Here is a 16,260-nt window from a genome sequence, read left to right on the forward strand (position 1 = left end):
GTGGAAGTGGAAAATACCTTGGCGACTAAGGCGGCTGTCTGTGAGCTCATTCTCTGGCTGGGATCCTGGTGGCCTGAGACGTTCAGGGAGCCTTTCTGTGCACAGTAGCAGGTCCCGGAGCCAGCACTGGAAAGACAAGCTTGGGAGTGTTTTCCTTGGCACGTGGGCAGCCTCGGTTCTACCCAATATAGAGGCAGGTTTCCGAGGCTTTCACTGGGGGAATCATTTTGCATTTCCTCTTGGTGACGTTAGCACCTCTGGAAGCCCTTCAGAGCACTCAGAGAAATAAGGGTATTTAGCTTGGAGATAGCAGAACTCAGGGCTGGCCCTAACAGAGTGGCAGTACAGTGGGTGTCCAACAGCCATGGCCACTTGCTTCCACTGAACAGTGGAGTTTCAGAGGCCAGATGCAAGTGAGTTGTGTGTGTTTGTGTTTGTGTGTGTGTGTGTGTGTGTGTGTGTGTGTGTGTGTGTGTAAGAGAGAGAGAGAGAGAGAGAGAGAGAGAGAGAGAATGGATGCGACTTTGGCTCTAGTCAGCTCTACTAACAGCACTTGGCCCCCAGGAGTGTGATCAAGACTGTGACAGAAGAAAGGGCAGCCAGCCAACAGCCAGCAGGCAGGAGGAGGCCCAGAGGGCCAGGGGTGTGGTGCTTTAATGAATATTACTTGTTAATATTTGCCAATTTGTATAAGCATTGCTGTAGAATAAGTTTCTAGGAGTGAAATTGCTGGGTCCTAGAAAATATATATTTGAAATTTTGGTAGATATGGCTAATTATCTCCTAAAAGTTTCTATCAGTTTCTACTATACTCTCATCCATCCTAAGTATTATCATTCTTTTTTATTTTTGTCAGTATAAGTGGCAAAAATAATTTTGTTTTTTGTTTTTTTTAATATTTATTTTTTAGTTCTCGGCGGACACAACATCTTTGTCTGTATGTGGTGCTGAGGATCGAACCCGGGCCTCACGCATGCCAGGCGAGCGCACTACCACTTGAGCCACATCCCCAGCCCAATAATTTTGTTTTAATATGTACTTCTTTGATTACTAGTGAGCCTTGAGCATCTTTCATATCCTTATTTTTTTGGTATTAGAGGTGAAACCCAGGGGTGCTTAACAACTCAGCCACATTCCCAGCCCTTTTTATTTTATTTTTCTTTATTTTGAGACAGGGTTTCACTAAGTTTCTTAGGGCCTCACTAAGTTGCTTAGGCTGGCTTTGAACTCCCAATCTCCTGCCTTAGATTCCAGGGTTACTAGGATTACAGGTGTACGCCACTGTGCCCAGCTAAATTTCACATCTTTATTCATCATTTATCTCTTCCACATGAGCATGTGGCTCATTCTCTATAACATTGGCCTTCATTGTAGGAGCCCTTTATATATCAGCTGTCCTATAACTTGCAAGTATCTTAATGCTCTAACGTTTGCCACCTCTGTTGGGTTTTTCCATGCTAGAGTCAAAAAGAGCTGCAACTATTCCCTTCTATGGTATGAAACACTTTAAATAACATTCAGATTTTCTTTAAAGGTTTTATGAACGAGTTTCTAGGTATTGTAGTTTGAATTATAGTGTCTTTCTAAATATTAATATTTTTAGGTAAAATATTAGCAAATTTTTAGTTTAATAAAAATATTAATATTAGCAGAAGTTTTTGCCTCTTCTTGAGACAATTTGGGGAAAAAAGTAGATTTTCCTAATAAGCAACCATTTAATCTAGATTTCCAACTTTGTTACCATAAAATTACAATTATTTTAACATCTCCTCCATGCATGTAGTCTTAGCCCCTTCTCACCACTAACATTGTACATTTGTGTTTTCTTTCTTTTTTTCCTCTCTGTCATTCATACCCAAAGATTCTCTATTTCTTCAGTTCTTTTTCAAAGAACCAGCTTTCAGATTTTTTTTTTATTACTTTGCTGGACTTTTGGTTTTTAAATTCATTATTTCTGCTTTTATATTTTAATTATGTTCTTCTTGCTTTTTGCTGTGTTTTATTCTTTTTCTGTATAAAAAATCCTAATTCTCTATGATAAATACTAAGACCATGCATTTTTTTCTTTCTAAAGTATGGACTTTTCTCTGAGTATAGTTATAAGGTTTTGATTACATAATGTGTGGATAGTTAGTGATTTTAATTCCTTCTTTCATCTCTGAGTTATTTGGTAAAGGTTTTTCTTTACCAAATGCTTTTTATTTTTTATTTTTTAGAAGTTGTTTTTACCCCTGGGGAAAAGGAAGGAGTGAATTCTCCAGACCCACCAAAACCACATGGATCATGAGTGTGGAAGGTGGGATTCCCCCCAATAGAAAATCAAGAGCTGTTTCCAGAAGAATTAGGAAGTGGATATTGGGCAGACAAAAGTGTCTTTTTTTTTTTTCTCTTGCCAGTAAAGTTGTTGAAGGTTTAAATGAGATGGTACACGTAGCACAGGGTCTATCACAAAGCAAGGCCAATAACAGTCACCAGACCAATGCCTTCTTTTCACCCCCTTTCTTTCTGCTGATTAGGACCCCAGCACATGCCATGCCATCCCTAGCTCTCCAGGGACACTTGCAGTAGATTACCTCCTTGCACCTTTACATTGCCAGGTAATCCCCGGGACACCCAGGGATCTTGGCCATGTCCTCATTTCACCTTGGGGAACCTGGAAGAGACTTGGCTCCTCTGGACCCCAGGATTCTATCCAGGCTGCAGGACTTTGTCCATGTGACTTTGTGATTCATGAGCCACAACACCAAGACATAAATGAAGCCATGTGCTCCTGCAGAAAACACGGCTTCTCACCACCTGACACGTGACTGCTGGGCCAGGCCTTCCCCTTCCCTGCAGACCTGGAAGCATATGTCTCCGTGACAGCGAGCAGCCCACAGACTGCCCATAGGAATTATTCTTTAAATGAGGATCTATTCTGAAGCCCCTGTTTTGCAGGCTTGATATTAATTAGCAGGCACTAATTAATACACACAGTCTTCTGCATCTTCTCAGGGAGCCGGAGCTGTCTTCAGAAAATGGAATTGCTTTGTGCTCTCTTGGAAAAAAAACAAACAAACGCAAACCCTAATGAGCAGCTGCTGTTATTTCATTTGGAACTTATGGGGACAGTTAATATGATCGAATCACACAGTGTAGTCCTGGGTGCCAGCACTCCTCATTTCTGAAGTCTGAGAGTGGGCTTTGCAAGGCAGAGTGGGAGAATATGGGAAAAAGTCTTTCATCTCAAACTTTGAAAAGGAGAGAGAGAAAATAGAACGCTTGAGATGGAAATGTGGCACATTTTTATACCGCAAAGATTTTTTTTCCCTCAACACAGCAGAATTTCCCTTATTGAAAAGAAAGCCGTGTGAGAAAAACCAAAACCAGACTTGGGCTGGAAGCGAGACGGGGCGGCGATGGGAGAACAAGGGCGCAGTGAGTCCCCGGGCCTGCGGGGAGCCCTGGGCTAGCCACGGGCTTTGGCTCAGGGAAGCTCAAGTGCCTGGCCTTGCAGAGGGCTCCGCGCCACTGAACATGGGTGTCCCTCAGCCTCAGAGCAGGGGTCTGTTCAGGAGAGCGCGTCCTTTGTTCTTGCGAGCTCCCTCCTTGGGACTGGGGCATCTTGGGCATACCTCTGGAGGGAGCCCGGATTCAGGTCAGGAAGCAGGGGTGGCCACCCACCCCTCATGCTGAGGCCAGCCCAGCCTCAGTGAGGGCTCCACCACACAGCCAGCCAGGCTGCCGGCTCCAGGCCCTGGGGGTCCTTGCCCCGCCACAGCAGTCTGGCTGGCACTCATGTGGCAGCCATGGCAGTGTCGCCAGGCCCTGTGTGGGGCACAGAGGAGCAGCAGAGCAGACATGTGGTCTGGGGAGTTGCCCCCTCAAGGGAGGGCTGGTCTGCGGGTGGCATGGCATGGGGCTGGAGCCAGCTGCCACAGTGTCCTCAACAGGCAGGCCACAGCAGTGTTCCTCATGCCTCCAGCTCTGTGGCTAGGACCCTGCCAGCCCCAAGCCCCTAGCACTGATCTCAGTCCCAAGTCTTTGAAGTCAGATAGGCCTGACTCATACTTGCAAGCTGTTTGATCTTGGCCTAGTCACTTTTCTTCCTAAATCTCAGTTTCCTAACCTGTAAAATGGGAGAATGAGGGTACCTGCTTGTCAAGATTGCTGCAAAAGTGCATGAGATATTAGCACACATTCTCCCAGTAGCAGACAGTGGCTGGGACTATTACAGCTCCTTCCTCTGAAGTGTCCACACCTCCCCTTCCAGCCCAGTCCCTGGCATCACTCAACCCTACAGCAGCCAAAGTCAGTGGCTGGTCCTGTTGCTGCGCATCTTCATGGGCCAACAATACAGTGTTGTCCGCTTCATTAACTGTCTAAGTAGGAATAAAGGCTGTGATGTCCAGCTGTGCTATCCCCTCCAGATGGAAGCTCCCAGTATGGGCCAGCTTGGAGTGGCCTTGTGTGACTAGCTTCTGGGCACCATCCATGATTATGGCAAATGCAGCTGGGTGCTTCCATCTCTTGAACATCCACTGCTGATCCCAGTGGGACCTCATAAGGGAGCCAGGTCAGGGTCAGCTTAACTTCTTGGCCACTTCAGTGGTCCAGGCCTTAGGCCAGGAGACTCCATTCACTCAAAATTATTATCCACTTTAATTGTCAAGGAAACTGAGGTCCCAGGAGATGAAAAGCCTCACCTGAGGCCACCCTCACTCTGGTAGGTAGCAGAAGCAAGTCTCCAAGTCTGCCTCTGCCCCCCCCCCCGTCACAGCTGCCTACAATGCTACAGATCTGGCAGAGCCCCCAAGTCTGGGTGGGCCACTGATAATGGGACCTGGGACAGATGTGCTCCAATGGGCATGATGGAGGTAGGGAATAAGAGGTGGTTGGTGTAGCAAGGAGAGGTAGCCACAGTCTCCTCATGAGCCTTCCTGGAAGAGTGTAATCCCCCCCAGCTTCAGCTATGTCGCCATCTGGCTAGGCACTGGAGGATCTGGCTGAAGGGAAAGAAGGACTGATAATACAGCAGCCTGGACAGACTTGTGTGCAAATCCTGCCTGTGCAACTCCCCCACTGTGTGACCTCAGGCCAGCAATGCAACCTCTCTCAGCTCAGTTCCTTCCTCTGTACCACAGGGGTGAGACCTCCTGCAACAGTGTTGTTCTTACAGATCAGTAACCTGTCCAAAGCTCTTAGTTTAGGACCTGGGGTGGCATAATAAGTGCTCAGTAAACATCAGTGGTCATCATGGCCACGTGACTCTCGGTGTCTCTTCAGCTACAGAACAACATGTGCTTCCTACAGTTATTGTCTGTGATGAATAAAATATGCCTTTGTTCCGGCATTCCCTTCTTCAGCTGGTGTTTACCACGCAGCTCCTCCTTGTCTGTTCCAGACACCGGCGACTGAGCCCTTAGAACAGGACACACCGCCTGTTCTCAGGGTTTAGGCTGGTGGGGAGTCAGGCCTTAAGTACATGGGTGACACAGTCACGTCTCCAGCTGGGGCTGTGGCGAGCACTAACAGAGGAATCAACCCAGCACCTGGCACAGTGCCAGCTGGAGGTGGTTATTCTTATGATTTCCTATGCTTAGGGTGTATAAATATTTCCTAATATGGACTACTATGCCACAGAAAAGGGTTCCCTGAAAACTTTGTTAGTTACAGAAAATCTGCTCCTGTAGCCGCTGTGGCTGTAGAAGACTGTCTAGCAGAGGGTCTGTTCATGCATGACCAGGGGTAGGTTTCCCCAAGTCACTGGAGCCAGGAGCCTCCTTGGCGGGGGTCACCCCATCCTTAGCACACTGTGGCCTGAGGAGCAGGCAGGTGCTAGAGTGTGCGTGCTTCCTGGCAGGGATCCGTGAACACGCTACTCTCAGGCAGTAGTGAGCCCCCACTCCTCAGAGTGCAAGGAGGGGCTGGGACTGGACCTGCAGCCAGACAGACCTGGGGCAAGTCCCAGCCCTCTTGCTCCTTAATCCCTGAGATTTCATTATCTCCTCCTCCTTCTCAGAGTTGATGCAACAAGGAGGGGTCAGTTCGGTCTTGCCGTAGACCCCAGAAGCAGAAGGCCCCCTTTGCCCTTATCCTGCTCTGGGCTGAGATTTGCCCAGCCCCTCTGAGTCAGCCAGGCTGACATCTGTGTGCTGTGTCTGCAGTCACACTGCCTGGTGGCCCACATCCCTCCGCCCCCTGCTCAACTCTGGGGGTTGCTTTCTGTTGTGGTTGAAGCAATAATGGGATTTTCAGGATTGCCATTGCTGAGTCCTTGGGGAGGTAACTGAGTTACATTTTAAAGAGGAGAGAGGAAAAACAAAGTTAAGAGAAAGAATAAAGCCATGGGTTCAAACCTACCAGACTTAGAGCTTCTGTTCAAGGGAAATTATTTCTAATTAGTAAAATATTGGAAGCATGGTACCACCAGAAAGAAAGGAAGTGGAAATGACTCCTATGAGAAGTACTAGCATATGTTTCTGTGATTTAATAGTTTCCCATAACAATGTGTAACTATTTTAAAAGCAGATGAGTGAGTCATGGTATCCAGTACCAGTGGTCCACTATGGCAGCAGGAAGCGTGCACTCCAGAGGAGGCAGGCTTGGGTTCGACTCCCATCTCCAGCATTTACCAGCTTGTGACCTCAAGCAAGTTACACATCCTCTCCGAGTTTCCTTTTTTTCCCTCTATAAAATGGGTTGTTGGAAGGATAAATAAGATAATGAAGGTATAATTCCTGGTTCAGTACTCTCCATCTATGCAAAATTCTAAAGTATGAGGTTAATTTCTGTGTTTGTAACAATACTTAGTCATTTAATAATAAACTTCTAAGGTTATAAAATTTTCTCATATTACCATATTGGCCAGAACCATACTTTTTTTGATATGTAGTGTTCCTGTTATCATCTTCAAACAGATTTTTTTATTTTAGATTTTTTTGTTTTTTCTTTGACCTAGGAGTTACTTATGAATATGTATATGTGTGTGTGTTTTCAAATGGTTAGAATTTTTTAGGATTTAAATCATAGATGTATTATAGTAAGGTCAAAGCATGTGAATAATATGGTATTTACTTTTTAGAACTTACAGAACTTTTCTTTTAGTTTTTTATTAAGTTTTATTTATTCTAACTTGTTATATATGATGGCAGAATGCAGTTCATTTCATATTACACATATAGAGCACAATTTTTCAAGTCACTGGTTATACATAAAGTATTTTCACACCATTCCTGTCTTCATACATGTATGTAGGGTAATGATGTCTAACTCATTCCACCGTCTTTCCTACCTCCATGCCCCCTCCTTTGCCTTTGCCCTATCTAAAGTTCCTTCATTCCTCCCATACAAAAATTTGTTTATACTAGGTTATAAAGAACTTTTCTACTTACAAAAATTTGTAAGTAGTCTATTGGTATCTGAAAAGAACTATGTTTTCGTTTATGTAAAACCAAGCTGTGGGGCTGGAGTTGTATTTAGCTCAGGGACAGAGCACTTGCCTAGCACTTGTGAGGCACTGGTTCGATCCTCAGCACCATATAAAAATAAATAAAGCAAAAGCATTGTGTCCATGTACAACTAAAAGAAGGAGGAGGTGGAGGAGGAGGAGGAGGAGGAGGAGGAGAAAACCAAAAAACCAAGCTTGCTAATGTTGTTACTATACCACTATAATCTCTCTCTCTCTCTCTCTCTCTCTCTCTCTCTCTCACTGGCAACTTGACCTGAATTCCCCCAGCTCATTACTGGCCTGTTATGACAATGTTTTTATATCATACCTTATTTTAAGCATTCTCAGGAGAATTCTCTGTCTAGTCTTAGTTCTGTATACTGAAAACTTTTCCATTTTTAATCTCTTCTTGTTCTCTAGTTAATTTATGATTGTATAAGTGCATGCATGCATACTATTTGGACAGAGACAAATAAACACACACTTAAGTGAATAAATGAAGAGAATTTAACATGTTAGTCTTTTTTATTGCTTTGAAAAAAATACCTGAGATAAACAACTTAAAGAAGAGAGGAGTTATTTTGGCTCCTGGTTTCTGAGGTTTCAGTCCACGGTTGGCTGGCTCCATTGTTTCTGGGCTGTGGTGAGGCAGAGTGTCATGGCAGAAGGGAGTAGTGGAGCATAGCTACTCACCTCATGGTGACTGGGAGGTACAGTGAGTGAGAGAGAGCAAGGAATGGGGGAGACAAGATACAGTCCCCAAGGTCATGCCTCCAAGGACCCACCCCTGCCAACTAGGTTCCACCTCCTAGTCTCCACCACCACTCCTAGTCTCCATTTAGCCATGAATCCCCCAGTGGACTAATCCATTCTTAAGGTTAGAGCCCTCATGATCCAGTCACTTCCCTAAATCTCTGAAGCTTTCCATACATGAGCCTTTGGAAAATGTTCCAGATCCAAACTCTAACAGCTCAAACAGATGTCCTGCTCAACATGACAGTTTAGACCTGTTAAATAAACTGTAGTGGTTGGTGAAAAACTAAAGTATTCATCTCTTTCATGTCCTGTTATTTTCCATTTGTATTCTAAGTAAAAAGCTTTATTGTTGGAAAAAGTATGAACAAGAAATGTTAAACTCTGCCAGCATTCATTTTGGATGTTGCTCAGATGTTCAATTTACAGTCTGCATGAAAAATGAAGAGTCAGGATTGGAATTGCAGTCAAAACGGGTCTCCATGAGACACCCTTTCTACCTTCTTGCAGAACAGGGCTATTTTGTGCTCTTTTGCTCTGATCAGTAGTAAACTCCCACCACAGTTAATGTCTTCTTTAATTTTAGGAATCTATCTTCTGGATTTAATCTACATCGATTCTGCATATCCTGCCTCAGGCAGCATCATGGAAAATGAACAAAGATCTAATCAGATGAACAATATTCTCCGAATAATTGCTGATTTACAAGTTTCCTGCAGCTATGGTTAGTAACCTTGTTTCTTGAGATTTTAAGATCTTGCATCATTGAAATTTGGGTCCAACATCAAATTTCTTCTAGAACACTTCAGAAACCAGGTGGTCCAACAAAGCTCTTCATTTTAATATCTCAAGCTTCAAATATGTGCTAGATCCTTTCCACATCAGTTTGGTCTTCAAAGGCCACCATCCAGGTCAGCCTTCCTCTGACAGGTATCTGTGTTCTCAGTGCAGGGGCCTCCCTTGTCCCAGAGCCTCCACTCACCATGATGAGCAGAGCAGTCACAGACATAGGCTTCAGGTCAGACAGACTCAGTTGAAGTCTCAGAGCTACCTCTTGAAAAGTCACTTTCTCCTCTATAAGGTTTGTTCATGCATGAAGCTGGGGCCATGATGTGAGCGGTGCCCTGGGCACAGCCCTCATGTTTCCGCAGAGCTCAGGAAGTGCTCTCACCTTTCACCATTAGCCTCACTTGCCACTGCATCACCTTAGAGCAGGTGTCCTTATTCGCGTTTCACAGACGAGAACATGGAGACTTTAGAGAAGCAAAATGACCTTCAGAATCTGGCAGCCAAGGGGACAAACCTCCAAGGGCTCCCCCAGCACCTGGATGCCCGTCCAGGAAAAAGAGGGTCCTCCCTACCCATCCTCTTCAAAGCCTCCTCCACTCCTGCCAATTAAAGTTTCTGTCCCACCCCGTGGCCCCCTCAGGAGGAGTGCAGTGACTGTGAAGTCTACAGAGAGTGGCTGGCAGCAATCACCCAAGAAGGAGAGGCAGTGTGGTGTGGCACGGCTTCCGCTAACCTGCGTCCACCATGGCTCTGTTGCTTCTCAGTTGCCCAGGTTCTTCCTCCATGCCTCCTATGTGAGGCTGAGTGAAGGTTAAGATAGAATCATCTGGAGCCCAGTCCAGCTCAGACAGGTGCTCAGGCACAGGGCTCCTGCCTTTCTTCCCAGCATGCAGCAGCTAAAGCCACGGGCCATGGTCTGGATTGGGCTTGTGCACCCAAATCAGTGGTTCCTGTATTCCTGCCACACAGACAGTGGGCAGGCATGGGAGGTTTGCCTGATTCCTCCAGTGGGCATATGTTTAGGGCACAGACAGCTATTTCTAGTCTGTTCTAGAGGTCAGCACACCTTCTCTTCCCAACTCTGAGCTCTAAGTGGAGGCCTCAGATTCTCCTTCCTGGCTGGAGAACTGTGGTGGCCTTGGAGTGTGGCATCTGTGGCCCACACATTTAGGGGTCACTCCTCAAGGGCCTAACCTAGGTCTGACCACCCCTTTGTGCCCAGCACAGGGTCTGACCCTGAGGCAGGTCAGCACTGCTGGCAGAGGGAATGGACCTCAGTATCCAAGGAGCATCTGATTTGTACTTCCTGTGCTTTTCCTTTGGGACTGGAGGTGGGAGAGACTGAGGCCTCTGGGTTTTGTCTACCTTTTGCAGATCACCTCACAACCCTGCCCCATGTGCAGAAGTACCTGAAGTCAGTGCGCTACATTGAAGAGCTCCAGAAGTTCGTGGAAGATGACAACTATAAGTGAGTCCCCACCCACCCCTGAGTCAGGCCTACCAGCTGTGTTGTCCCTAGCACTCAGGTCCCTGGGGGTGATCTAGCCCTTATTGGGACCAGTGAGTAACAGGGCCCCCATGCCCCAGCACCCACAGCACTGCAAGCCCTCCAGAAACCAGGTAAACAGCAGCACTGTCTGCACAGCCCTGGTGCCTCAGGCCCCAAGGTCTGAGCCATTGTTTTCCCTTCTGAGTGTGGTTTTCCCATGTGGCCCAGGGGGCAAGCGAGTGGACCCCCAGCACCATCTCTTGGCAGCCCCTGAGGATAGACCCACTTGTCAGAAAGACCACTGCAGACCCTGTGGCTTGTCATGGCTCACCCTGCTCTGGTCCTCAGTTCTTTCTTCACTGGAGACACCTGGGAGTATATCCAGCGTTTCTGTCTTTGGAGGGAGAAGGCAGACTTTTGGTATCAACTCTGCCATATTGGTTGGGCATCCTCTTGGCTCATTTTGAGTTTCGGGTCACCTGTGAGTCTCAGTTCTTTTTCATGTAACCTGATATCAAGGCCAGTCTCAGCCATCCTGCAATTGATCATTTGCTACCTAAATGTCAACTTTACAGGTTTTCTTTTAAATCTTATCCTACTGGTTGCTCCCAGTACACCATGATTCCTTTGAATCTTGTTATCTAGTATGGATTTTCTCTCTCTCTCTCTCTTCCAGTTTTATGTCTACAAATTTGGTCTTCCTTATTACTTGGTATTCATCTAAGCCAATGAAAACTGTGGAGAACTGTGGCCACTGAGTCCCACACTGGGATCTGGGAACGGCTGGTCAGCAGCGCCCCACTGGCCAGCTCTGCCATAGCAGCTTGCTGTCCTGGCTATAAATCAGAGCTGCCCTAAACACTTTCTAACCATCCAGATGTCTCGGGTGGGGCCTGGAGATCTGTCTTCTTTCAAAGTTCCCTCTGTGGTTCTAAGATCCTAGACGTAAAATATTAGTTGTTGTTATAAAATAATTTGTCAAAATTAAAAATAATGTGAAATTGTAATCTATTACATAATAGCAACAAGAACAGATGAAGCCAGAGATTACCATTAAAACTGCTGTTCATCACACAAAGCATTTGCTGTTCCTGAAAAGAGTGCCCTGCAGCCGAGACTATTCCTGCTTGGGTTCTGGGTAATATTTTCCATTCATGCACCAGACTTTCGATTTAAAGAGACAGTAGTTTTTCATTAACAGTGATATTCTTTAAAGAGAAAAATGGTCTATAAATATTTGTGACCATGACACAATCCCTGGAAAGGCTGAAGATTGTTAGCAATTACGCCTTCTTTTCTGAAGGTCAAAGAGCACCCTCAGCACTTGATGCTAAAGGACAGTCACCCCTTTGTTGTGGCCAAAATGGGCAAGCCCAGCAGGGAAGGCTACATTTGGGCCCCAATCAGCCACCACTGGGGCTCCTTTCCCAAGGAGGTCCTGGCTCTGAGTAGCAAGAGGAGGCAGGGCCTGTGGTTCTGCTGGGGGCATCCTCTCCATGGCCAGCTCGCACCTGGAGACTGGCTTCTCACCCTCACGTGGGACACTGGTGACACTGGTGACACTGCTTGCCTAACACACTTCCTGTCTGCTTTGAGGTATTGCACCAAGAGGCCCAGTTAGTGCTTTGGCCATTTTTTAAAATTATTATTATTACCCAAATTCCTGCCACCTAGAAAACACACCCATTAGAATTAAGTAAACATTATTTTGGTCATTTTTCTATGTGTGGAAAATTTACATGTACAAGAAGCATGGACCAATGGATGGATGCAATGATGGAATTTATTAAAATAGGATCATACCACCCTTGCTATTTTTTAATTCAAGTATTTTAGTTTAATTCAACAAGAAAAAGGAACTGAAATAAAAGGCAAGAATCTCTGCTCTCTAAATAATATTTCTTTTACAAGGGATATTATTTTCCAAATGAGCCTCCTAAGACTCTTAAGAGGGATCAGGAAAAACATGAAGAGGCCTGAGTCAGTGAGTTTCCTTGTATCTAGGTTTCTACTGTGTCCGGTATCAGTTGGCTCCAGTTTTGAAAGCTGAAACTATGAGCACTACCCCCTCCTTCACCTCCACCACCTTCCAGATTTTTGTTAGTTGTGTTGTTATTGGACAACGTAGTTCAAGTTTATAACATAAACATCATGTTCAGGAATCACAATTCCTACTGTTTCATGTTTTTAAGTGGATTCAGTTCTTACCACCTGTTGTTCCCCCACAGCATCTCAGTTCCTGGAGTCTTTATTTTCAAAACGCTCCCTTACATAGCTGAATTTCATCAGGAAGCAGGCCCCTCCCCGCCCTCATGGGTCCTGCACTCCCTGAGTTCTCCATGGAAATGTCTGTGTGGGCTGGGGCTCTGCCCTCCCCCAGGCCTGTAGACCCTGTGCATTGCCTCCTGGCTTTGGGTGGTGCTGTAGAGAAGTCTCAAGTAAGTCTGTTGTTTTGTCTGCCTGCGGGTGAAGAGCTCTGTGAAGTTCCAAAGCCCTATAGGGTACAGCCTCAGAGCCACGCAGGGTTTCTCTGCTCTGATGGACTTTCTCATCCGTGCCATTTCCTGGCTTCTGTCACTCAGGGTGTCATGCGTTGCGTGTTCTCTGCCCTCCTCATCCTGAGCTCCTCTCTAAGTGCTGCAAGCTCCTCCCCAGTGCTCAGTGTCCCCAGGTGATCTGTTTCCACTGAGGTGTTGGGCCGGCACGTTCTCATTCCAATCTTCCATTTTGTCCTCTCAGTCCACAGTCCCCTGTTCCATCTTGTTCCTTTGTTTCATCCTCTCATTTTTCAGATTTTGTTGTGTTCAGCCATCTTTTTAGTAAGTCTTACCCCCATTGAGAGCGCCTGAGGGGATTTCCTGTGGTGCTGGGTCAGGCCCGGGCAGAGCTGTCTCCCTTTCTCTTTCCTTCTTTGTGAGAGGAGGTCTGCAGGCTGCCAGGCCATTTCTTTTCTTCTTGCTTCCATTCAGGAGGCTGTCTGGGTGTTCCATCCTCTGCTACACCAGGGGGCACCTGGCCTTCCTCCTGTGTGCAGAGAGGGGCTGGTTCCCCTCCTTCTGGCTGGGAGGCCCAGGGGTCCCAGATCTCCCCAACTCTGTAGCCTGGGGGAGCTGGAGCCCCAGCTCTCTGGAGACAGGAAGCCTACAGTCAATTTGGTAGTGGGTTCAGGGTTTCCTTCACCTCATTGGGGGCTGTCTCCATCCACTCCAGAAAGAGCTACCCCAGGTTACCAGTTATGACCCACAGAGCCTTCATGTGTGTCAGAGCATCCCTGCTCTGCTCTGCACTGCTGGCCCTGTGAATTTGGGAAAGGAAGCTACTTAGTCCCACTGCCCCCAGTGTCCTCATTTATAAAATGTATGCAGCTGTGATCGGGAGCAGATCTCACAGTGTTCCTGGGTCCTGTGGCTACTTGACCCTTCACAGACATCCCATATCCCAACCCCAAATGCACACTTGCTCTGTTCTCCCTTGGATATGCCAGGGCCTGTCTGATTTTGTGAAAATCTTTGTTTCAGACTGTCACTCAGAATTGAACCAGGAAGCAGCTCTCCAAGACTATTTTCATCCAAGGAAGATCTTGCAGGTATTGTAGCCACCTCAGGTGAGACCAGAGCCTTCATGGACTAAAGGTGGCTGCTGGGTTGGCCTTTGCCTGTGGAGCCAAAGGGCACAGCTGAGTTTGGAGTGTGGCAGACTCAACTGTCCCCACTCAGTCTCCCATGCCAACCTGCCAGGCTCCTGATCACATGGAACCCCTGAGGGACACCCCTGTCCAGAGGCTCCCTGGAGGACCCCGGGAGTGAACAGCCCCAAGAAAGGGAAAAACAGAGCCCCAAGTTGGAAGTGTGCATGAGGAACAGAAAAATCCAGGATCTTCTCCAGGCCACCTAGACCTTTACCGTTGGGGCATGTGGGCCAGGGGGTGGGTTATGTGCCCCTCAGGGGTGTCCTGAATGCCTAAGGTTTGGGTGTCACCATGTCCAGGTGGCTCATCCTCCTGGGAGCATTGGATGTTTTCCCCTGTTAGGGAGCGCGCACGTGCGTGCACACATGTTCCTGGTGATGAGCTCCCAGGCTCTGCATCAAGTCCCAGCCCCACCTTTTCCAGCTTGACATGTGGCTTCTCTGATCTTCAGTGATCTCCCCCACAGAGTGGCGCTAAGATGGCACACTCTTGTAGAGCTGTCGTAATTCCTGATAAGTCAGGCCCGTAAAGTACTCTGCCTGGGTGTTGGTGGCTTCACTGTCATTTTCATCATGTTACCTTTTAGTCACAGTCCAGCCAGCTCTCAGTGACCAGGGCTGATCTCCAGCAGCACTTCTCCTAGTTTGATCTCTGGATCACACTAACCTGTGATTTAGACCACTGCAGTTTTACATATGTGACTTCACCCCTCTGGGTTTCAATTCCTTACCTATAAAATGGGATAGTAAAACCATCATCCCAGGAATGTTAGAATGTCAGACCAGGACCATGTTTGGAAGGCATCCAGTGTAGTTTGACATGCAGTGCCTATTTGGGAAGGGGTGGCAAGCCGTTGCCATGCCCCCTCCAGCCTTGCACCTGCTCAAACCACCATCTCCACGCTCCCATGTCAGAGCCATGGGGTGGCAGGGCTGGGCAGTACTGCATCCTTCTGCAAGCCCCACCCTGCAAGGCCTCTGCCCTGTCCCTGGGCTGCATTCCCAGCTCCCTGCCTCCAGCCTCTCTGAACTCCATCCTGCCAGCTGGACCATACCCTAGCACCCTGGTCTTCTGATAACTTGGCAGAGGGCAATATGGTTGCTCCTCAGAGCTTGCGAGATGCTCTTGTCTACACCTCAAGGTACTCAAGTCACTGTTGGCCATGGCTTGATTTTCATGGAGCTCATGGGGCTTCCTTGAGCCCACCATTAAAACATCTTCCAAGCTCACTGCCTTCCCATGACAAATGGCCCCTGGCAAATGTGTCCAAGGGAAAACTCTTGGGGCTGGGCTGGTCTCCACCTGCTCCCTGTTCTAGAATACTCCCCCAGACAACTTTGTCCTCTGAGATGCTCTTTTTAACCCACACTCCATCTGTAAAGTTGGCCTGACATACTCGTCCCTCATGGGGCTGTCATGGGGACTTTCTGAGGTGATGTGTGTGAAGCATTGTGGAGCCTGACGCTCCAGACCCATAGGTGCAGCTTTGTCATTGGTGCTGTGGTTGTCAACACCAAGATTCTGCCTGTCACTGAATCAGCCTTCAGCTTTTAGCTAATTGGCACTGCCTCAGGGAGGCCTCCCCAGCTTCCACCCCCACCAGGTCAGGTGCCATCTCACAAGGGCCAGCAAGCTGTGGGCCAAAGCTGGCCCACCCTGATTTTTGCATAGGAGGATGCACAGCCATACCCACCCCCAGACAGATTGCCTGTCTGCTTTCAATGGCAGAGATGAGTGGGTGGACAGAGCCCCTGTGACCTGCAAAGCCTAGAATCCTTATGACTGGCCCCCAGCCCCATGCTACACCCTCCTGCCAGCACTCTACCTCTCCTGCACTATATGTCCCTCCAGTCATCCCTGGGCTCCTTTGTCCCATGTCTATTTTTCCCACCAGACTAAAAGCCCCCTGACAGAGGGCCCAGTGTGGAACTCCACCAGCCCAGCACAGAGGGGCCCTGGGTAAATGCCTTTATCACCTGCCTTACCCCTCAGCCCAGCCCTGGAGCTCCTGGCACCCAGTCTTGGTGGCATGGGCTGACCACTGATTTTGCATAGCCTTCCAGGGAAGTGCTGATGCTGGCAAGTTTCTACTCAGTGCAGTGAGCCAGCACA

At 47.5% G+C, this 16,260-nt stretch overlaps 1 protein-coding gene across 24 annotated transcripts in view; it reads left to right on the forward strand.

The window, feature by feature from the left end:
- Ralgps1 (Ral GEF with PH domain and SH3 binding motif 1) overlaps positions 1-16,260 on the forward strand; it is a 246,469-nt gene that overhangs the window by 195,399 nt on the left and 34,810 nt on the right. For all 24 annotated transcript variants that reach the window (XR_013438308.1, XR_013438309.1, XR_013438310.1 and 21 more), the window contains 3 exons: positions 8,769-8,906; positions 10,346-10,439; positions 13,979-14,046. Coding sequence is in view for 21 of the 24 variants with exons in the window: in XM_078048253.1 (XP_077904379.1) it covers positions 8,769-8,906; positions 10,346-10,439; positions 13,979-14,046 (300 nt within the window). In the remaining 3 variants the exon portion in view is untranslated. The remainder of the gene's footprint in view (positions 1-8,768; positions 8,907-10,345; positions 10,440-13,978; positions 14,047-16,260) is intronic.

The sequence above is a fragment of the Ictidomys tridecemlineatus genome, chromosome 4 (assembly GCF_052094955.1).
Source record: "Ictidomys tridecemlineatus isolate mIctTri1 chromosome 4, mIctTri1.hap1, whole genome shotgun sequence".
Taxonomy (NCBI): Eukaryota; Metazoa; Chordata; class Mammalia; order Rodentia; family Sciuridae; genus Ictidomys; species Ictidomys tridecemlineatus.